The sequence below is a fragment of the Salvelinus alpinus genome, chromosome 4, assembly GCF_045679555.1.
Source record: "Salvelinus alpinus chromosome 4, SLU_Salpinus.1, whole genome shotgun sequence".
NCBI classification, from domain to species: Eukaryota; Metazoa; Chordata; class Actinopteri; order Salmoniformes; family Salmonidae; genus Salvelinus; species Salvelinus alpinus.
The window spans coordinates 28,838,802-28,856,719 of NC_092089.1; the positions used below are offsets into that span (position 1 = coordinate 28,838,802).

The window sequence follows — 17,918 nt, forward strand, 5'->3', positions numbered from 1 at the left end:
AAATTAACAAGAAATACGACAAAAAAACGGAAAACTTGAGCGTAGATAACTATTCACCCCCCAAGGTCAATACTTTGTAGAGCCACCTTTTGCAGCAATTACAGCTGCAAGTCTCTTGGGGGTATGTCTCTATAAGCTTGTCACATCTAGCCACTGGGATTTTTGCCAATTCTTCAAGGCAAAACTGCTCCAGCTCCTTCAAGTTGGATGGCTTCCGCTGGTGTACAGCAGTCTTTAAGTCATACCACAGATTCTCATTTGGATTGAGGTCTGGGCTTTGACTCAGCCATTCCAAGACATTTAAATGTTTCCCCTTAAACCAGTTGAGTGTTGCTTTAGCAGTATGCTTAGGGTCATTGTCCTGCTGGAAGGTGAACCTCCGTCCCAGTCTCAAATCTCTGGAAGACTGAAACAGGTTTCCCTCAAAAAAGTCCCTGTATTTAGCGCCATCCATCATTCCTTCAATTCTGACCAGTTTCCCCGTCCCTGCCGATGAAAAACATCCCCACAGCTTGATGCTGCCACCACCATGCTTCACTGTGGAGATGGTGTTCTCGGGGTGATGAGAGGTGTTGGGTTTGTACCAGACATAGTGTTTTCCTTGATGGCCAAAAAGCTTTTTTTTCTTCTGGCCACTCTTCCTTAATGCCCAGCTCTGTGGAGTGTACGGCTTAAAGTGGACATATGGACAGATACTCCCATCTCCGCTGTGGAGCTTTGCAGCTCCTTCATGGTTATCTTTGGTCTCTTTGTTGCCTCTTTGATTAATGCCCTCCTTGCCTGGTCCGTGAGTTTTGGTGGACGGCCCTCTCTTGGCAGGTTTGTTGTGGTGCATATTCTTTCCATTTTTTAATAATGGATTTAATGGTGCTCCGTGGGATGTTTAAAGTTTCAGATATTTTTTTAGAACTCAACTCTGATCTGTACTTCTCCACAACTTTGTCCCTGACCTGTGGAGAGCTCCTTGATCTTCATGGTGCCGCTTGCTTGGTGGTGCCCCTTGCTTAGTGATGTTGCAGAATCTGGGGCCTTTCAGAACAGGTTTATATATACTGAAATCATGTGACAGATCATGTGACACTTAAAATGCACACAGGTGGACTTTATTTATATAATTATGTGACTTCTGACGGTAATTGATTGCACCAGATCTTATTTAGGGGCTTCATAGCAAAGGGGGTGAATACATATGCACTCACCAGTTTTCAATTTTTTTAAGTTTTTATTTTTTAAACAAGTTATTTTTTACATTTCACTTCACCAATTTGGACTATTTTGTGTATGTCCATTACATGAAATCCAAATAAAAATCCATTTAAATGACAGGTTGTAATGCAACAAAATAGGAAAAAACGCCAAGGGGGATGAATACTTTTGCAAGGCTCTGTACGTATTAATTAGTGGATGTCCATCATCCATTTCATATGATATGTTACGAATTACAATTCGTATGATCTCTTACAAATTGCAATTTGTACAATATGTTATTATTGCAATTGTACAATATGTTACAAAATTGCAAACGTATCATATGTTACAAATTCCAATTTGTTTTCACTAACATTAGTTAGGTGGCTAACAGTAACATTAGCTAAGTGGCTAACATTACCTAGGCTAGGGTTTAGGGTTAAGGTTAGGAGTTAGGTTAAGGGTTAAGATTAGGGTCAGGGAAAGGGTTAGCTAACATGCTAAATAGTTGCAAAATAGATCAAAAGTCATAAGAAGTTGCAAAATTGGTAATTCGTTAAAATGCTAAAGTTGTCCATGATGAGATTCGAAATGCACCTTTTGAGTTGCTATACTTTTGCGTTATATTCCCACCCATCAACCTTCGCATTAAACGTCCACCCATCCACCCGGACCAATCACCCTACTTTAGTTTTTGCCTTAAGTAACCTTCTGTCTTATGTAACCATACCAAACATAACATGACTCATTTGAGTATCCCGGATTTACATTTACTATGTTACGTCTAGTCTATGAGACCAGGCTGTTAGCACAACATGGACAGCCAATCCCGCTCGGCTCGACTCCCAAGTATACCTGGAGATTTTAGACACGAATAAAAACTATGTCTCTACTGAGAAGACTTGACGGAACAATGACAGGTACCGAGTGAAGAATTAATAACGGAATATCAAGAAAAGAACACTGAGTGTGTTCCGGAGGCGTTCGCGGTTCGAGTGAGCACCTTTTGGTTCGGAGCGCACACATACGCACGCATCTGAGCAGCGATGGGCGCTTGGACGCTGCTGCTGTGCCTACTCGCCATTGTGAGAGGTGAGTAAGTTGTCTGTCGAGGCTGTGTTAATGGCTCGCCGGAGCCGGGAATGATGCGCTTTTGTGTGGCTCTTCTCGGTACGACCACGAGGTGCTGAAAGCACCATACATTAGTCTTCTATAGATTTAATGGAAGGATGCTTTGAGGGAGGGATAGTTGGATAAAGGGAGAGGAGAAGACAAGATAGAGATAATGACTGTTTCATTGCTGTGTCACCATCGTTCTCCTAACGGCTGTGTGTGAGTACGTACTAGGCTACAACGGAATGATGATGTTAGAGAGAAATGGTACATCATAACTGCATTACGTTATGCGCTCAACTGGGGTGATCTTTTATGACAACATTACTGAAGGCAACCAGGAAGACAATATTTATCTTTCTGCTATGCGTTCATATATTGTAGAATGCAATACAATGGAGAAGGTGAGTTCCCCATCTACAATAAAAGACGCGTTGAATCCTATACCCAAGCAATCCATGATTATTGAGTGGATATGTCTTTCTTTCTATTGAGAGAAGCCACATGTTTTTCCCATCAACATAGCCTTTTAGTCTATATTACTTAGCCATTATAATGACGTTGCATGACTGATAATGGAAGATTATGTGTCACTGTATAGCTGGCCTGGCTTATAGTACACAGATCAGGTAACATTATCACCCTAGTGTGGGATCCAAGGTTAGAGGTATGATTGATTCACACACACACACACACACACACACACACACACACACACACACACACACACACACACACACACACACACACACACATACACTCCCCTAAATACACAATTGAGCCCCACAGTGGACGCGTCATAAAACCTAGCAGTCAAACACGGAAATGGTTTGCTCTCGTGTAAATCTCTCTCAGACAAGGAGACTTTTATCTATATATTCAGCTCTATTTACTCTCAGAATCCAAAATGCTAATTAGCATCAAGTAGACATCATGCAAGACTACAAATCCCTGCATGCTCTTGCACGTAGACTACAGATCCCTGAAAGCTCTTGCACTTCATCTCTAGCTGACACGTTTGCTGTCAGCCAGCTATATGAATAAGTTGGCATGGTGTTAGAATGCACTGCTGTATTAAAGCAATTGAGAACTAACTTGTTGACATGTTCTGTTGCAGATTCAAAGTAAAATTAACTCATTGCAGAATGTATCCATAATCATGAATGAATAAGCATATTTTTTTGACCAGAATGCACCAGTCACCCATCAATCACGTCAAACACCTGTGAGAGCGAAATTACAAGATGATGCTGTTATTGCATCAAATGGTTGTTTTGTGGAATAGAATAAAGGTCTTATAACACTGTCATCTGGGCATGGTCTTCTGAATTGGGCCTCTGGGGGCTCAATGCTGACTGTGGATTTACCATGCCTTTGGTGATAAAACCTAAAGACCGCATTCCATAGCATAAGTTGGTGTTTGTGGGCTGGGAGGTACCAGGATAGAGATGGCTCCAGTATGGATATGTCACGTTCCAGACCTTATTTCCCTTGTTTTGTATTTATTTAGTATGGTCAGGGCGTGAGTTGGGGTGGGTTGTCTATGTGTGTTTTCTATGTTGGGATTTTGAGTTCGGCCTGGTATGATTCTCAATCAGAGGCAGCTGTCAATCGTTGTCCCTGATTGAGAATCATACTTAGGCAGCCGGGGTTTCACGTTTGGTTTGTGGGTGTTTGTTCCTGTGTTAGTGTTTCGCCACACGGGACTGTTACGGTATGTTCGTTTGTTGTTTTGTATCGTATATTGTTTTCGTGTTTATTAAATATCATGGAAACTTACCACTCTGCACATTGGTCCTCCGATCCTTCTCGCCTCTCCTCGTCCGATGAGGAGGACGAAATAGACTGCCGTTACAGAAACACCTACCACCAAAGGACCAAGCAGATTGGTAAAGGACAGCAGCAGCAGCGGCAGAAGACACAGGACTCATGGACTTGGGAGGAGATTCTGGACGGCAAGGGACCCTGGGCTCAGCCAGGGGAATATCGCCGTCCCAAAGCAGAGTTGGAGGCAGCGAAGGCAGAGAGGCGCTGGTATGAGGAGGCAGCGCGGCGACGCGGTTGGAAGCCCGAGAGTCAGACCCAAACATTTCTTGGGGGGGGGGGCACACGCGGAGTGTGGCTAAGCCGGGTAGGAGACCTGAGCCAACTCCCCGTGCTTACCGTGGAGTGAGAGGACGTCGTACTGGTCAGGCACCGTGTTATGCGGTGGAGCGCACGGTGTCCCCAGTACGCGTGCTTAGCCCAGTGCGGGCTATTCCACCTCGCCGCACTGGCCGGGCTGGGTTGGGCATCGAGCCGGGTGCCATGAAGCCGGCTCAACACATCTGGTCTCCAGTGCGTCTCCTCGGGCCGGCGTACATGGCACCAGCCTTACAAATGGTGTCCCCGGTTCGCCAGCTTAGCCCAGTGCGGGCTATTCCACCTCGCCGCACTGGCAGGGCTACGGGGAACATTCAACCAGGTAAGGTTGGGCAGGCTCGGTGCTCAAGAGCTCTTGTACTCCGTCACGGTCCGGTATATCCGGTGCCACCTCCACGTACCAGTCCTCCGGTGGCAGCCCCCCGCACCAGGCTGTCTCTCCGGTTTCTCTCTACAGTTGCTCCCGCCTGTCCAGCGCTGCCAGAGCCTTCCTCTTCTCCAGGAGCAGCCAGAGCCAGTCAGCCAGGAGCTGCCAGAGCCAACCAGCAAGGACCTGCCAGAGCTGTCAGCCAGCCAGGACCTGCCAGAGCCAGCCAGCCAGGACCTGCCGGAACTGTCAGTCAGCCAGGACCTGCCAGAGCCAGCCAGCCAGGACCTGCCGGAACTGTCAGTCAGCCAGGACCTGCCGGAGCCGTCAGTCAGCCAGGACCTACCGGAGCCGTCAGTCAGCCGGGAGCTGCCAGAGCTGCCTGTCAAGCCGGCGATGCCGGAATTGCCTTTTACTCCGGCGCTGCCGGAGTCGTCTTTCACTCCGGTGCTGCCGGAATATCCTGTTCATTCGGGACCCATGGCTAGGGTTCCCAGGCCAAGGTCGGCGGAGAGGATAAGAGGCCACGGGGGCGATTAAGGAGGCGGACAAAAACAATGTTGAAGTGGGGTCCACGACCCGCGCCAGAGCCGCCACCGCGGACAGACGCCCACCCAGACCCTTCCCTAGAGTTTTAGGTGGTGCGCCCGGAGTTCGCACCTTAAGGGGGGGTTTTGTCACGTTCCTGACCTTATTTCCCTTGTTTTGTATTTATTTAGTATGGTCAGGGCGTGAGTTGGGGTGGGTTGTCTATGTGTGTTTTCTATGTTCGGCCTGGTATGATTCTCAATCAGAGGCAGCTGTCAATCGTTGTCCCTGATTGAGAATCATACTTAGGCAGCCGAGGTTTCACGTTTGGTTTGTGGGTGTTTGTTCCCGTGTTAGTGTTTCGCCACACGGGACTGTTACGGTATGTTCGTTTGTTGTTTTGTATCGTATATTGTTTTCGTGTTTATTAAATATCATGGAAACTTACCACTCTGCACATTGGTCCTCCGATCCTTCTCGCCTCTCCTCGTCCGATGAGGAGGAGGAAATAGACTGCCGTTACAGGATAATGATGAGAGGAACTTTGTTTTTGGATGGCCAGACCCTGGTTTCCACACAATGAGAACAGTCTTTACAGCAGATTATGCAAATCCTAACCTTGTGACCCATTCCACACATCTGTTGTTTATCATGTAGTTAGTCTACATGACAAACAGATCAGATCAGTACGAGAGGAACCGCAGGTTCAGACATTTGGTGTATGTGCTTGGCTGAGGAGCCAATGGTGCGAAGCTACCATCTGTGGGATTATGACTGAACGCCTCTAAGTCAGAATCCCCCCTAAACGTAATGATACCGTAGTGCCGTGGAGCTTCGGTTGGCCCGGAATAGCCTGCCTCTTTTGGGGTGTATCTTTGCTATAAAATATCTTTGTTTCCTTTGTGTCGGGGCTCTCAACGAATCATATAAGGGTGGTTCGTCGACCAGCCATCATTATTGCAGGGTACTCACATCATTAAAGATATACTTCTCCTTAATGCAACCGCTGTGTCAGATTTCAAAAAAGCTTTATGGAAAAAGCACACCATGCAATAATCTGAGTACAGCGCTCAGGCACCAAAACAAGCCATACAGATACCCGCCATGTTGTGGAGTCAACAGAAGTCAGAAATAGCATTATAAATATTCACTTACCTTTGATGATCTTCATCGGAATGCACTCCCAGGAATCCCAGTTCCACAATAAATGTTTGTTTTGTTTGATAAAGTCCATAATTTATGTCCAAATACCTCCTTTTTGTTTGCGCGTTTAGTTCACAAATCCAAATTCAAGAGGCGCAGGCACTTAGTCCAGACGAAAAGTCAAAAAAGTTATATTACAGTTTGTAGAAACATGTCAAACGATCTATAGAATCAATCTTTAGGATGTTTTTAACATAAATCTTCAATAATGTTTCAACCGGACAATTCCTTTGTCTTTAGAAAGGAACAGAGCTCGCTCTCACGGCCGCGTGCCTGACTTAGCTCATGGCATTCTGCCAGACCCCTTAGTCAAACAGCTCTTATTCTCTCCCCATTCACAGTAGAAGCCTGAAACGAGGTCCTAAAGACTGTTGACATCTAGTGGAAGCCTTAGGAAGTGCAATCGGACCAAATTTTACACTGTATATTGGATAGGCAAAGACTTGAAAACCTACAAACCTCAGATTTCCCACTTCCTGGTTGAACATTTTCTCAGGTTTTTGCCTGCCATATGAGTTCTGTTATACTCACAGACACCATTCAAACAGTTTTAGAAACTTCAGAGTGTTTTCTATCCAAATCTAATAATATTCATATCTTAGCTTCTGGGCCTGAGTATCAGGCAGTTTACTCTGGGCACCTTATTCATCCAAGATACTCAATACTGCCCCCCAGCCATAAGAAGTTAACTTGTGTGTGTGGTGTGACCCGCTTTTCTTATTAATAAGTGAATTAAGATTAGTTTATGTATAAATCTGACTTGTATGATGAGTTTGTCTCTCCTCATTTGATAATAAAGAAATAGCCACCACACACCTTAACTCCAACAATTACATTGTTTTAAATAATTCTAAATAGTAAACAATGCATACATGTGCCTTTTATACATAACATAATAACATCTGAATGTAAGTAAAGATGAAATGATTTCTTCATCGATGCCACAAACCTGGGACATCGAAGATCACCATATGAACTAGTATTCCTATCAGAGAGCACACAGATTCTTCTGATTTTAGACCAGCACAAATAACACAATGTAAAACAGCATATTGTCATTTTTGGTTGGTGAGTTAAAAATGTAGAAACAACGGAAGGTGTAAGGTAGGTTTTATATAAAATACTAGATCAACTCCAGCAGAATGAGAAACACACTTAATAGACTCAAAACAAGGAAGCCATGCCTAAACACAGCTATATCAATACCCTTCTGGTCAATGTAACAGGTCCATGTAGCCATGCCTAAACACAGCTATATCAATACCCTTCTGGTCAATGTAACAGGTCCATGTAGCCATGTCTAAACACAGCTATATCAATACCCTTCTGGTCAATGTAACAGGTCCATGTAGCCATGTCTAAACACAGCTATATCATCACCCTTCTGGTCAATGTAACAGGTCCATGTAGCCATGTCTAAACACAGCTATATCAATACCCTTCTGGTCAATGTAACAGGTCCATGTAGCCATGCCTAAACACAGCTATATCAATACCCTTCTGGTCAATGTAACAGGTCCATGTAGCCATGTCTAAACACAGCTATATCAACACCCTTCTGGTCAATGTAACAGGTCCATGTAGCCATGCCTAAACACAGCTATATCAATACCCTTCTGGTCAATGTAACAGGTCCATGTAGCCATGTCTAAACACAGCTATATCAACACCCTTCTGGTCAATGTAACAGGTCCATGTAGCCATGCCTAAACACAGCTATATCAATACCCTTCTGGTCAATGTAACAGGTCCATGTAGCCATGTCTAAACACAGCTATATCAATACCCTTCTGGTCAATGTAACAGGTCCATGTAGCCATGCCTAAACACAGCTATATCAATACCCTTCTGGTCAATGTAACAGGTCCATGTAGCCATGTCTAAACACAGCTATATCAATACCCTTCTGGTCAATGTAACAGGTCCATGTAGCCATGTCTAAACACAGCTATATCAATACCCTTCTGGTCAATGTAACAGGTCCATGTAGCCATGTCTAAACACAGCTATATCAATACCCTTCTGGTCAATGTAACAGGTCCATGTAGCCATGTCTAAACACAGCTATATCAATACCCTTCTGGTCAATGTAACAGGTCCATGAAGCCATGTCTAAACACAGCTATATCAATACCCTTCTGGTCAATGTAACAGGTCCATGTAGCCATGCCTAAACACAGCTATATCAATACCCTTCTGGTCAATGTAACAGGTCCATGTAGCCATGTCTAAACACAGCTATATCAATACCCTTCTGGTCAATGTAACAGGACCATGTAGCCATGCCTAAACACAGCTATATCAACACCCTTCTGGTCAATGTAACAGGTCCATGAAGCCATGTCTAAACACAGCTATATCAATACCCTTCTGGTCAATGTAACAGGTCCATGTAGCCATGCCTAAACACAGCTATATCAATACCCTTCTGGTCAATGTAACAGGTCCATGTAGCCATGTCTAAACACAGCTATATCAACACCCTTCTGGTCAATGTAACAGGTCCACGTAGCCATGTCTAAACACAGCTATATCAACACCCTTCTGGTCAATGTAACAGGACCATGTAGCCATGCCTAAACACAGCTATATCAACACCCTTCTGGTCAATGTAACAGGTCCATGTGGCCATGCCTAAACACAGCTATATCAACACCCTTCTGGTCAATGTAACAGGTCCATGTAGCCATGTCTAAACACAGCTATATCAACACCCTTCTGGTCAATGTAACAGGACCATGTAGCCATGCCTAAACACAGCTATATCAACACCCTTCTGGTCAATGTAACAGGTCCATGTTGCTGCTATCAATTGTGAGCAGCACCTTTACCATTGCATTCAGTCTGAATCCCAGGATGAGAAGGAGGACAGAATTTACATAGGTGAAAGAAAGGTAGCAAAAACAGTACCCCAAAACACTTTTAAATGTGTTTCTGAGTCTAGATGTTATCAAATCTGGAGAAGAACAAGTGAAGGAAGCAGCATAGGGAAATTGGGTGAACATAGGGTGGGTTTACAGCGATAAGATGGATAGTTAAAAGGGTCAGAAGTTGAGGGACCATGGGACATGAAAGACATAGTGTGGAATAAGGGGTAGCTAGAGGGATGGGTGGACATGCTTCTACACCCCTTTTAGGTTGTTGTTACCCCATGTCCAGTCATACTCGGGGACTCGGAGTGTATCCCAGAAATGTTCCATACTCATAAAAAGCGTATTTCTCTAAAAAGTTTGTTTACATCCCTGTTAGTGAGAATTTATCCTTTGCCAAGATAATCCAGTCACCTGACAGGTGTGGCATATCAAGAAGCTGATCAAACAGCATGATCATTACACAGGCGCGCCTTGTGCTGGGGACGACAAAAGGCCACTCTAAAATGTACAGTTTTGTCACACAAGACAATGCCACAGATGTCATAAGTTTTGAGGGAGTGTGCAAATCAAATCAAATCAAACTTAATTTGCCACATGCGCCGAATACAACAAGTGTAGACTTTACCGTGAAATGCTTACTTACAAGCCCTTAACCAACAGTGCAGTTCAAGAAGAAGAAAATATTTGCCAAGTAGACTAAAATAAAAAATTATGATACAAAGTACCACAAGAAGAATAACAATAAAGAGGCTATATACAGGGGGCACCGGTACCGAGTCAGAGTGCAGGGGTACAGGCTAGTTGAGGTACATGTAGGTGTACATGTAGGTGGGGGCGAAGTGACTATGCATAGGTAACAAACAGCGAGTAGCAGCAGTGTACAAGGGGGGGGGGGTTCAATGTAAATTGTCCGGTGGCAATTTTTATGAGTTGTTCAGCAGTCTAATGGCTTGGGGGTAGAAGCTGTTGAGGATCCTTTTGGTCGTAGACTTGGCGCTCCGGTACCGCTTGCCGTGCAATAGTAGAGAAAACAGTCTATAACTTGGGTGACTGGAGGCTCTGACAATTTTATGGGCTTTCCTCTGACACCGCCTATTATATAGGTCCTGCACATTTGTGGCCTGCTGGAGGTCATTTTGCAGGGCTCTGGCAGTGCTCCTCCTTGCACAAAGGTGGAGGTAGCGGTCCTGCTGCTGGGTTGTTGCCCTCCTACGGCCTACTCCACGTCTCCTGATGTACTGGCCTGTCTCCTGGTAGCGCCTCCATGCTCTGGACACTACAGAACCACTCCTTTATTGGGGGTGTCTTGCTAATTGCCTATAATTTCCACCTTTTGTCTATTCCATTTGCACAACAGCATGTGAAATTTATTGTCAATCAGTGTTGCTTCCTAAGTGGACAGTTTGATTTCACAGAAGTGTGATTGACTTGGAGTTACATTGTGTTGTTTAAGTGTTCCCTTTATTTTTTTGACCAGTGTATATCAATACCCCCCACCCCGCCTACTAGCTATACTAATGATCTGCTGTCCAGAGGATAACAGTAAACATATCAATGTTTTCCCGCTGTAAAGACTCGAGAGGATGCTAATCAGTCCATCTCCAAAACCTTTCAAAAAGCCAGACTAAAATATCACATCTAGCTAGGGTAGCTACAAGTCAAGTAGTACTTGAAGTAGGAAACGCACCCCTCACCCACAGACACAAACAAACATTATCAAGAGCGTCTAGCCCTAGCTTCTCACGATCTAAGTTAGCTGGCTATTTCACTAGCAAGCTGGACTGTTGGTTTATAAAAGCCAAAGAAATCAAAACTCATGCATTTAAATGGCTAGACAAATAGACTGCTAATCTATCCAGGCTAATATTGCTAACTAGCTAACCATGAGCTAACAAGCTAGATAACAGGCATTTACAATTTAAAACTTTCCCAAGACAGTTATCAGAATTGTACATTTAAACAACTTTAGCCAATGTATTAATTATTAACATTAGATAGTTAATCTAGAGATTTTTACCTTTGCCTCAATTCGTCAGTCTCGTCGAGGTCATCATGGCCCTGGTGACATGAAGCTTGAGACAGGCATTTGTAGTTCTGTATGATAACCACATTAGCAGCTAATTAGCATTTACATTTTTTGAGGGGGGGGGGTTTAAAATAATCTTGTCAGAGAAAGATTTATATGGTTATCAAAACGTCATGCCAGGGTAAGCCTACACAAAATACAGCCTTTATTTCAACGGTTTCTAAAATCCACAATGGATCAAATGAAGGGTTGGAAAATTACTGGAACCGTTTCCACTGCTAGGTTTTATGGTATTATGACTCATACTGTGGGGCTCAATACACACACACACACAAATACACATACACACAGTGAACCATTGCCAAGAAATGCGTTCACACTTTGCTGAGCAATCTGTCTGAGACTAAGGAAAACTACGAGTATAGAAAGTTGGGGGCCACAGTGGACCCCAACCTCTACATCTCCATGCCAACTAGGTGGCTGCTGTAAGTCTCTGGCTGCAACAGCAGCCACCACCACCCACTCCCCTCCACCACCTCATTAGAACATCATGAGTAGGAGAAGTCTGCAGGAGCCCCCGTGTGTGTGTGTGTGTGTGTGTGTGTGTGTGTGTGTGTGTGTGTGTGTGTGTGTGTGTGTGTGTGTGTGTGTGTGTGTGTGTGTGTGTGTGTGTGTGTGTGTGTGTGTGTGTGTGTGTGTGTGTGTGTGTGTGTCTGTATGTGTGTGTGTGTGTGTGTGTGGGGTAAGTGGTTGCCGTTGGCTGGTGTTTTGTGTTGTTTCGGCTCATTAACCTCTCTGTAATTTAGTGTTGATGTCTGCTCAACATGGATTGGCCCAGAGAAGAGCAATAAACACATCACTGATTTGCCGAGTTACAGCTGCCTTTAGATTTCCAACCAATCAATAGAGAGTGACAGGACAGGGGACTCCCCCTGAGCCCTGGGTTAACTAACCATCTATCATCACCAGTATAACAATGAGACACACACACACACACACACACACATTAACTGTATACAAACAGGGTAGTTAACGCATTAACTGTATAAATGAGTAGTTAACACACAGCGGAGGGGGTGTTTTATACACACATTTGGAAGGCCAAAAAGATCATCAAGGACAAGACCCACCCGAGCCACTGCCTGTTCACCCCGCTACCATCCAGAAGGCGAGGTCAGTACAGGTGCATCAAAGCTGGGACCTAGAGACTGAAAAACAGCTTCTATCTCAAGGCCATCAGACTGTTAAATGCTGTTAAATAGCCATCACTAGCACATTTGAGGCTGCTGCCCTATATACATAGACTTGGAATCACTGGCCACTTTAATAATGGAACACTAGTCACTTTAATAATGTTTACATATTTTGCATTACTTATCGTATATGTATATACTGTATTCTACTGCATCTTAGTCTATGCCGCTCTGACATTGCTCGCCCAAATATTTCTATATTCTTAATTTCTTCCCTTTACTTTAAATTGTGTGTATTGTTGTGAAATTGTTGGATATTACTGTTAGATATTACTGCACTGTTAGAGCTAGAAACACAAGCATTTCACTACACTCGCAATAACATCTGCTAAACACGTGTATGTGACAAATAAAATGTGACTTGATTTTTGATTTGACGCACATACGTACAGACAACACCCCCTCCACCCTACACACACCACATCTGTTACCCCTCATGTAAACTGGCACTACCTGCTGTGGTAATACAGTATATTCAGCGTATATAACATCCAGCAGGTGATGGCAGACACTTAATCCTTTGCACCCCAGTATCTCTACTTGCACACTCATCTTCTGCACATCTATCACTCCAGTGTTTAATTGCTATATTGTAACTATTTCGCCACTATGGCCTATTTATTGCCTTACCTCCCTTATCCTACCTCATTTGCACACACTGTATATAGACTTTTTCTATTGTATTATTGACTGTATGTTTGTTTATTCCATGTGTAACTCTGTGTTGTTGTTTGTGTCACACTGCTTTGCTTTATCTTGGCCAGGTCGCAGTTGTAAATGAGAACTTGTTCTCAAGTAGCCTACCTGGTTAAATAAAGGTGAAATAAATCAAATAAAAAAACACATCTAAATGACTGTATGTATACTTCACTCTGTTGTTCCATGTGACTTGGGACTGTCTGTTTGTAGACTAAATGACAGGAGACGATACAGTTTAGTTTTGCATGTTAGTTATGTAATCTGCATGACGAGGCAACTTCTTTCTCGTGTTTAATCATGTATGTTACTGTAGTATGAGGAATTCACTTTTACACCACTGTGTGTGTGTATGTGTGTGTGTGTGTGTGTGTGTGTGTGTAACTGACCTTGTGGGGACACGCAATTCAGTCCCATTCAAAATCCTATTTTCCCTAACCCTAACCCTAACCCTGACCCCAAAACCTAACCTTAACCCTAGCTCCTAACCCTAACCCTACAACTAGTCCTAGCTCCTAACCCTAAACCTAATTCTAAACCTAATTCTAATCCTAAACCTAGTCCCCAGTTGGTCAAATTTTTGTTAGTTTACTATTCTTGTGGGGACTTCTGGTCCCGACAAGTATAGTTTAACACACACACACACACACACACACACACACACACACACACACACACACACACACACACACACACACACACACACACACACACACACACACACACACACACACACACACACACACACACACACACTAACTGTATACAATGCACACACATACAGACAACACCCCCCCTGCTGTGTGTTAACTACTCATTTATCACAATACAGAGGCAGACGTTCACACACACATCCTCTGACCTATTAATCACCACCCAAGACTGAATCTAATATTAAATCATAGGCCTCAGGATTACACACAGACACACACATACATATTACACACATACATATTACAAATTCATACAAGCAAGGAGAGCACACGGCAACACACACATGCGTACATGAACGTGCAGACATGCATACATTATTCTACCCAGACACACATAAAGGAATCATGCATATATAAATGCACTCCTTACTATCTCTAGAACACTCTCACACGCACACACACACACAGACACGCACGCACACACACACACACACACACACCGTCTTTCCAAGGACATTTGAACACCTTTCAGAAAAATCTCCATTACCTGGTAGTAGTATGATGATGGCTCTAGTTGTTGTCTCAGTGTGTAGGCCAGCGTTTCCCAAACCTGGGGTTGCCTAATTTGAAAATGAGGTCGTGAGAGAAACTCTGAAATCAAATAAATAAAATTGCGCTTGGTTCCTAGAACCGGGGTTATATCAGTAACCTCCGTTAGCTGCTAGATACGGTTGTAATAAACAGAGCGGTTTCTGTTTTCTTCTTACAAATGTGTCTATCTGTTATGTTAGGACCCCATCACTGAAAGATACAGTAATACCCACAGGGACACATGTATATTCTGTTCCCCTCTACAATGCCCACAAGCTGCGCAGGACTCACTAGAACAGAGTGGACAAGACCAGGTACTAAATCAGACTGGGGAAAAGAACATCATCAACAGAATATCATACACAATTATGACCTTATGATCGTCTGAACTTCCCAATGCCTTTCTGATGCATTTCTGTCACTTCAAACCATACCGTCTTCAGATTGAAATACTGTCAACAGTACTGCCAGACTGCTTTATAATAGACTGTCATAGCCCCAATTAAAAAAGTAAACATTATTTCCCCGTGCTTCTTCCCTAGCATTCATTTGGTACAGCGGGGGTTAATATAAGCCTCACTTTGTGCTTATCTAACGTCGTTAGCCTAGCTGTCCTCCATAACAAACGTTAACGTTATATTCTTGACTTGACAATCAACAGTTTTTTGCCTATTCATACATTATTTATCAAATCATTATTTATTGAAGTTCTTGTCTCTCGTCATCCTTGAACCTCTGCTTGCCAGCTAGCTACATGCCAATGATTTGTTTAGCATAGCAACGTGCAATGAATATATTACTGAACATTATTTACAACTGGTTAGCGTATTCACTTGCATTTCAGAGTCAGCCCTCACCAGCAGTGATTCCCCTATCATTAATTAAGCCGGCTGCCTGCCACCCTTAGCCCATTGCCTTCCAGTAACATTTGGCCGGTTCAATTGAACAATTAGGTATTGGCAGCTGTTATATCACTCAGGGAAACTAGAGAGGAAATGCTTAATCAGTACTTCCCCCTCAGACTCGCTACATCCTTTATCTTTGGGCTTCTCTGCTTTCTGCTGACTGATCTGATCTGTACGTCATCCGTATCGGCTGCCTGCTGCAAATCACACTGTCCTGCTATGACTGTTTCTGTTACTGTTACTGCTACTGCTACTGTTACTGTTACTGCTACTGTTACTGCTACTGTTACTGTTACTGTTACTGTTACTGTTACTGCTACTGTTACTGCTACTGCTACTGTTACTGTTACTGTTACTGTTACTGCTACTGTTACTGCTACTGTTACTGCTACTGTTACTGCTACTGTTACTGTTACTGCTACTGTTACTGCTACTGTTACTGCTACTGTTACTGCTACTGTTACTGTTACTGTTACTGTTACTGTTACTGCTACTGTCACTACTTTCACCGTCACTGTTACTGCTACTGTTACTGTTACTGTTACTGCTACTGTTACTGTTACTGTTACTGTTACTGTTACTGCTACTGTTACTGCTACTGTTACTGTTACTGTTACTGTTACTGTCACTGTTACTGTTACTGCTACTGTTACTGCTACTGTTACTGCTACTGGTACTGCTACTGTTACTGTTACTGCTATGGTCACTGTTATTGTTATTGTTACTGTCACTGTTACTGCTACTGCTACTGTTACTGTTACTGCTATGGTCACTGTTATTGTTATTGTTACTGTCACTGTTACTGCTACTGTTACTGTTACTGTTACTGCTATGGTCACTGTTATTGTATTGTTACTGTCACTGTTACTGCTACTGTTACTGTTACTGTTACTGTTACTGTTACTGTTACTGCTACTGTTACTGCTACTGTTACTGCTACTGTTACTGTTACTGCTACTGTTACTGCTACTGTTACTGCTAATGTTACTGTTACTGTTACTGCTACTGTTACTGCTACTGTTACTGTTACTGTTACTGTTACTGTTACTGTTACTGTTACTGTTACTACTACTGTCACTGGTATTGCTACTGTCACTGTTACTGTTACTGTTATTGCTACTGTTACTGCTAATGTTACTTTTCTTACTGTTACTGTTACTGCTACTGTTACTGTTACTGTTACTGTTACTGTTACTGCTACTGTTACTACTACTGTTACTACTACTGTCACTGGTATTGCTACTGCCACTGTTACTGCTACTGTTATTGCTACTCTTACTGCTAATGTTACTTTTCTTACTGTTACTGTTACTGCTACTGTTACGGCTAATGTTACTGCTACTGCTACTCTTACTGCTACTCTTACTGTTACTGCTACGGCTACTGTTACGGCTACTGTTACTGCTACTGGCGTACCTCTACCTCCCTTCCCTCAGTCTTATCTAGTCTCATCCTGATTTAGTCTCAGGGTAAGGGCATCATGGCGTACCTCTACCTCCTTCCCTCAGTCTTATCTAGTCTTATCTAGCCTCATCCTGATTTTGTCTCAGGGTGAGGTCATCATGGCGTACCTCTAGCTCCCTTCCCTCAGTCTTATCTAGTCTCATCTAGTCTCATCCTGATTTAGTCTCAGGGTAAGGTCATCATGGCGTACCTCTAGCTCCCTTCCCTCAGTCTTATCTAGTCTTATCTAGCCTCATCCTGATTTTGTCTCAGGGTGAGGTCATCATGGCGTACCTCTACCTCCCTTCCCTCAGTCTTATCTAGTCTCATCTAGTCTCATCCTGATTTAGTCTCAGGGTGAGGTCATCATGGCGTTCCTCTACCTCGTTCCCTCAGTCTTATCTAGTCTTATCTAGTCTCATCCTGATTTAGTCTCAGGGTGAGATCATCATGGCGTTCCTCTACCTCGTTCCCTCAGTCTTATCTAGTCTCATCTAGTCTCATCCTGATTTAGTCTCAGGGTGAGGTCATCATGGCGTACCTCTACCTCCTTCCCTCAGTCTTATCTAGTCTCATCTAGTCTCATCCTGATTTAGTCTCAGGGTAAGGTCATCATGGCGTACCTCTACCTCCCTTCCCTCAGTCTTATCTCGTCTTATCTAGCCTCATCCTGATTTAGTCTCAGGGTGAGGTCATCATGGCGTACCTCTACCTCCTTCCCTCAGTCTTATCTAGTCTCATCCTTATTTAGTCTCAGGGTAAGGTCATCATGGCGTACCTCTACCTCCCTTCCCTCAGTCTTATCTAGCCTCATCCTGATTTAGTCTCAGGGTGAGGTCATCATGGCGTACCTCTACCTCCCTTCCCTCAGTCTTATCTAGTCTCATCCTGATTTAGTCTCAGGGTAAGGTCATCATGGCGTACCTCTACCTCCCTT

General features: G+C 43.6%; 1 protein-coding gene across 1 annotated transcript in view; it reads left to right on the forward strand.

Moving 5' to 3' along the window:
• The first annotated feature begins 1,991 nt into the window (after positions 1 to 1,991).
• LOC139573239 (neuronal acetylcholine receptor subunit beta-2-like) overlaps positions 1,992 to 17,918 on the forward strand; it is a 45,121-nt gene continuing 29,194 nt past the window's right edge. Inside the window, exon 1 of the mRNA XM_071396474.1 lies at positions 1,992 to 2,280. Within this exon, the coding sequence (XP_071252575.1) occupies positions 2,235 to 2,280 (46 nt within the window). The 5' untranslated portion in view covers positions 1,992 to 2,234. The remainder of the gene's footprint in view (positions 2,281 to 17,918) is intronic.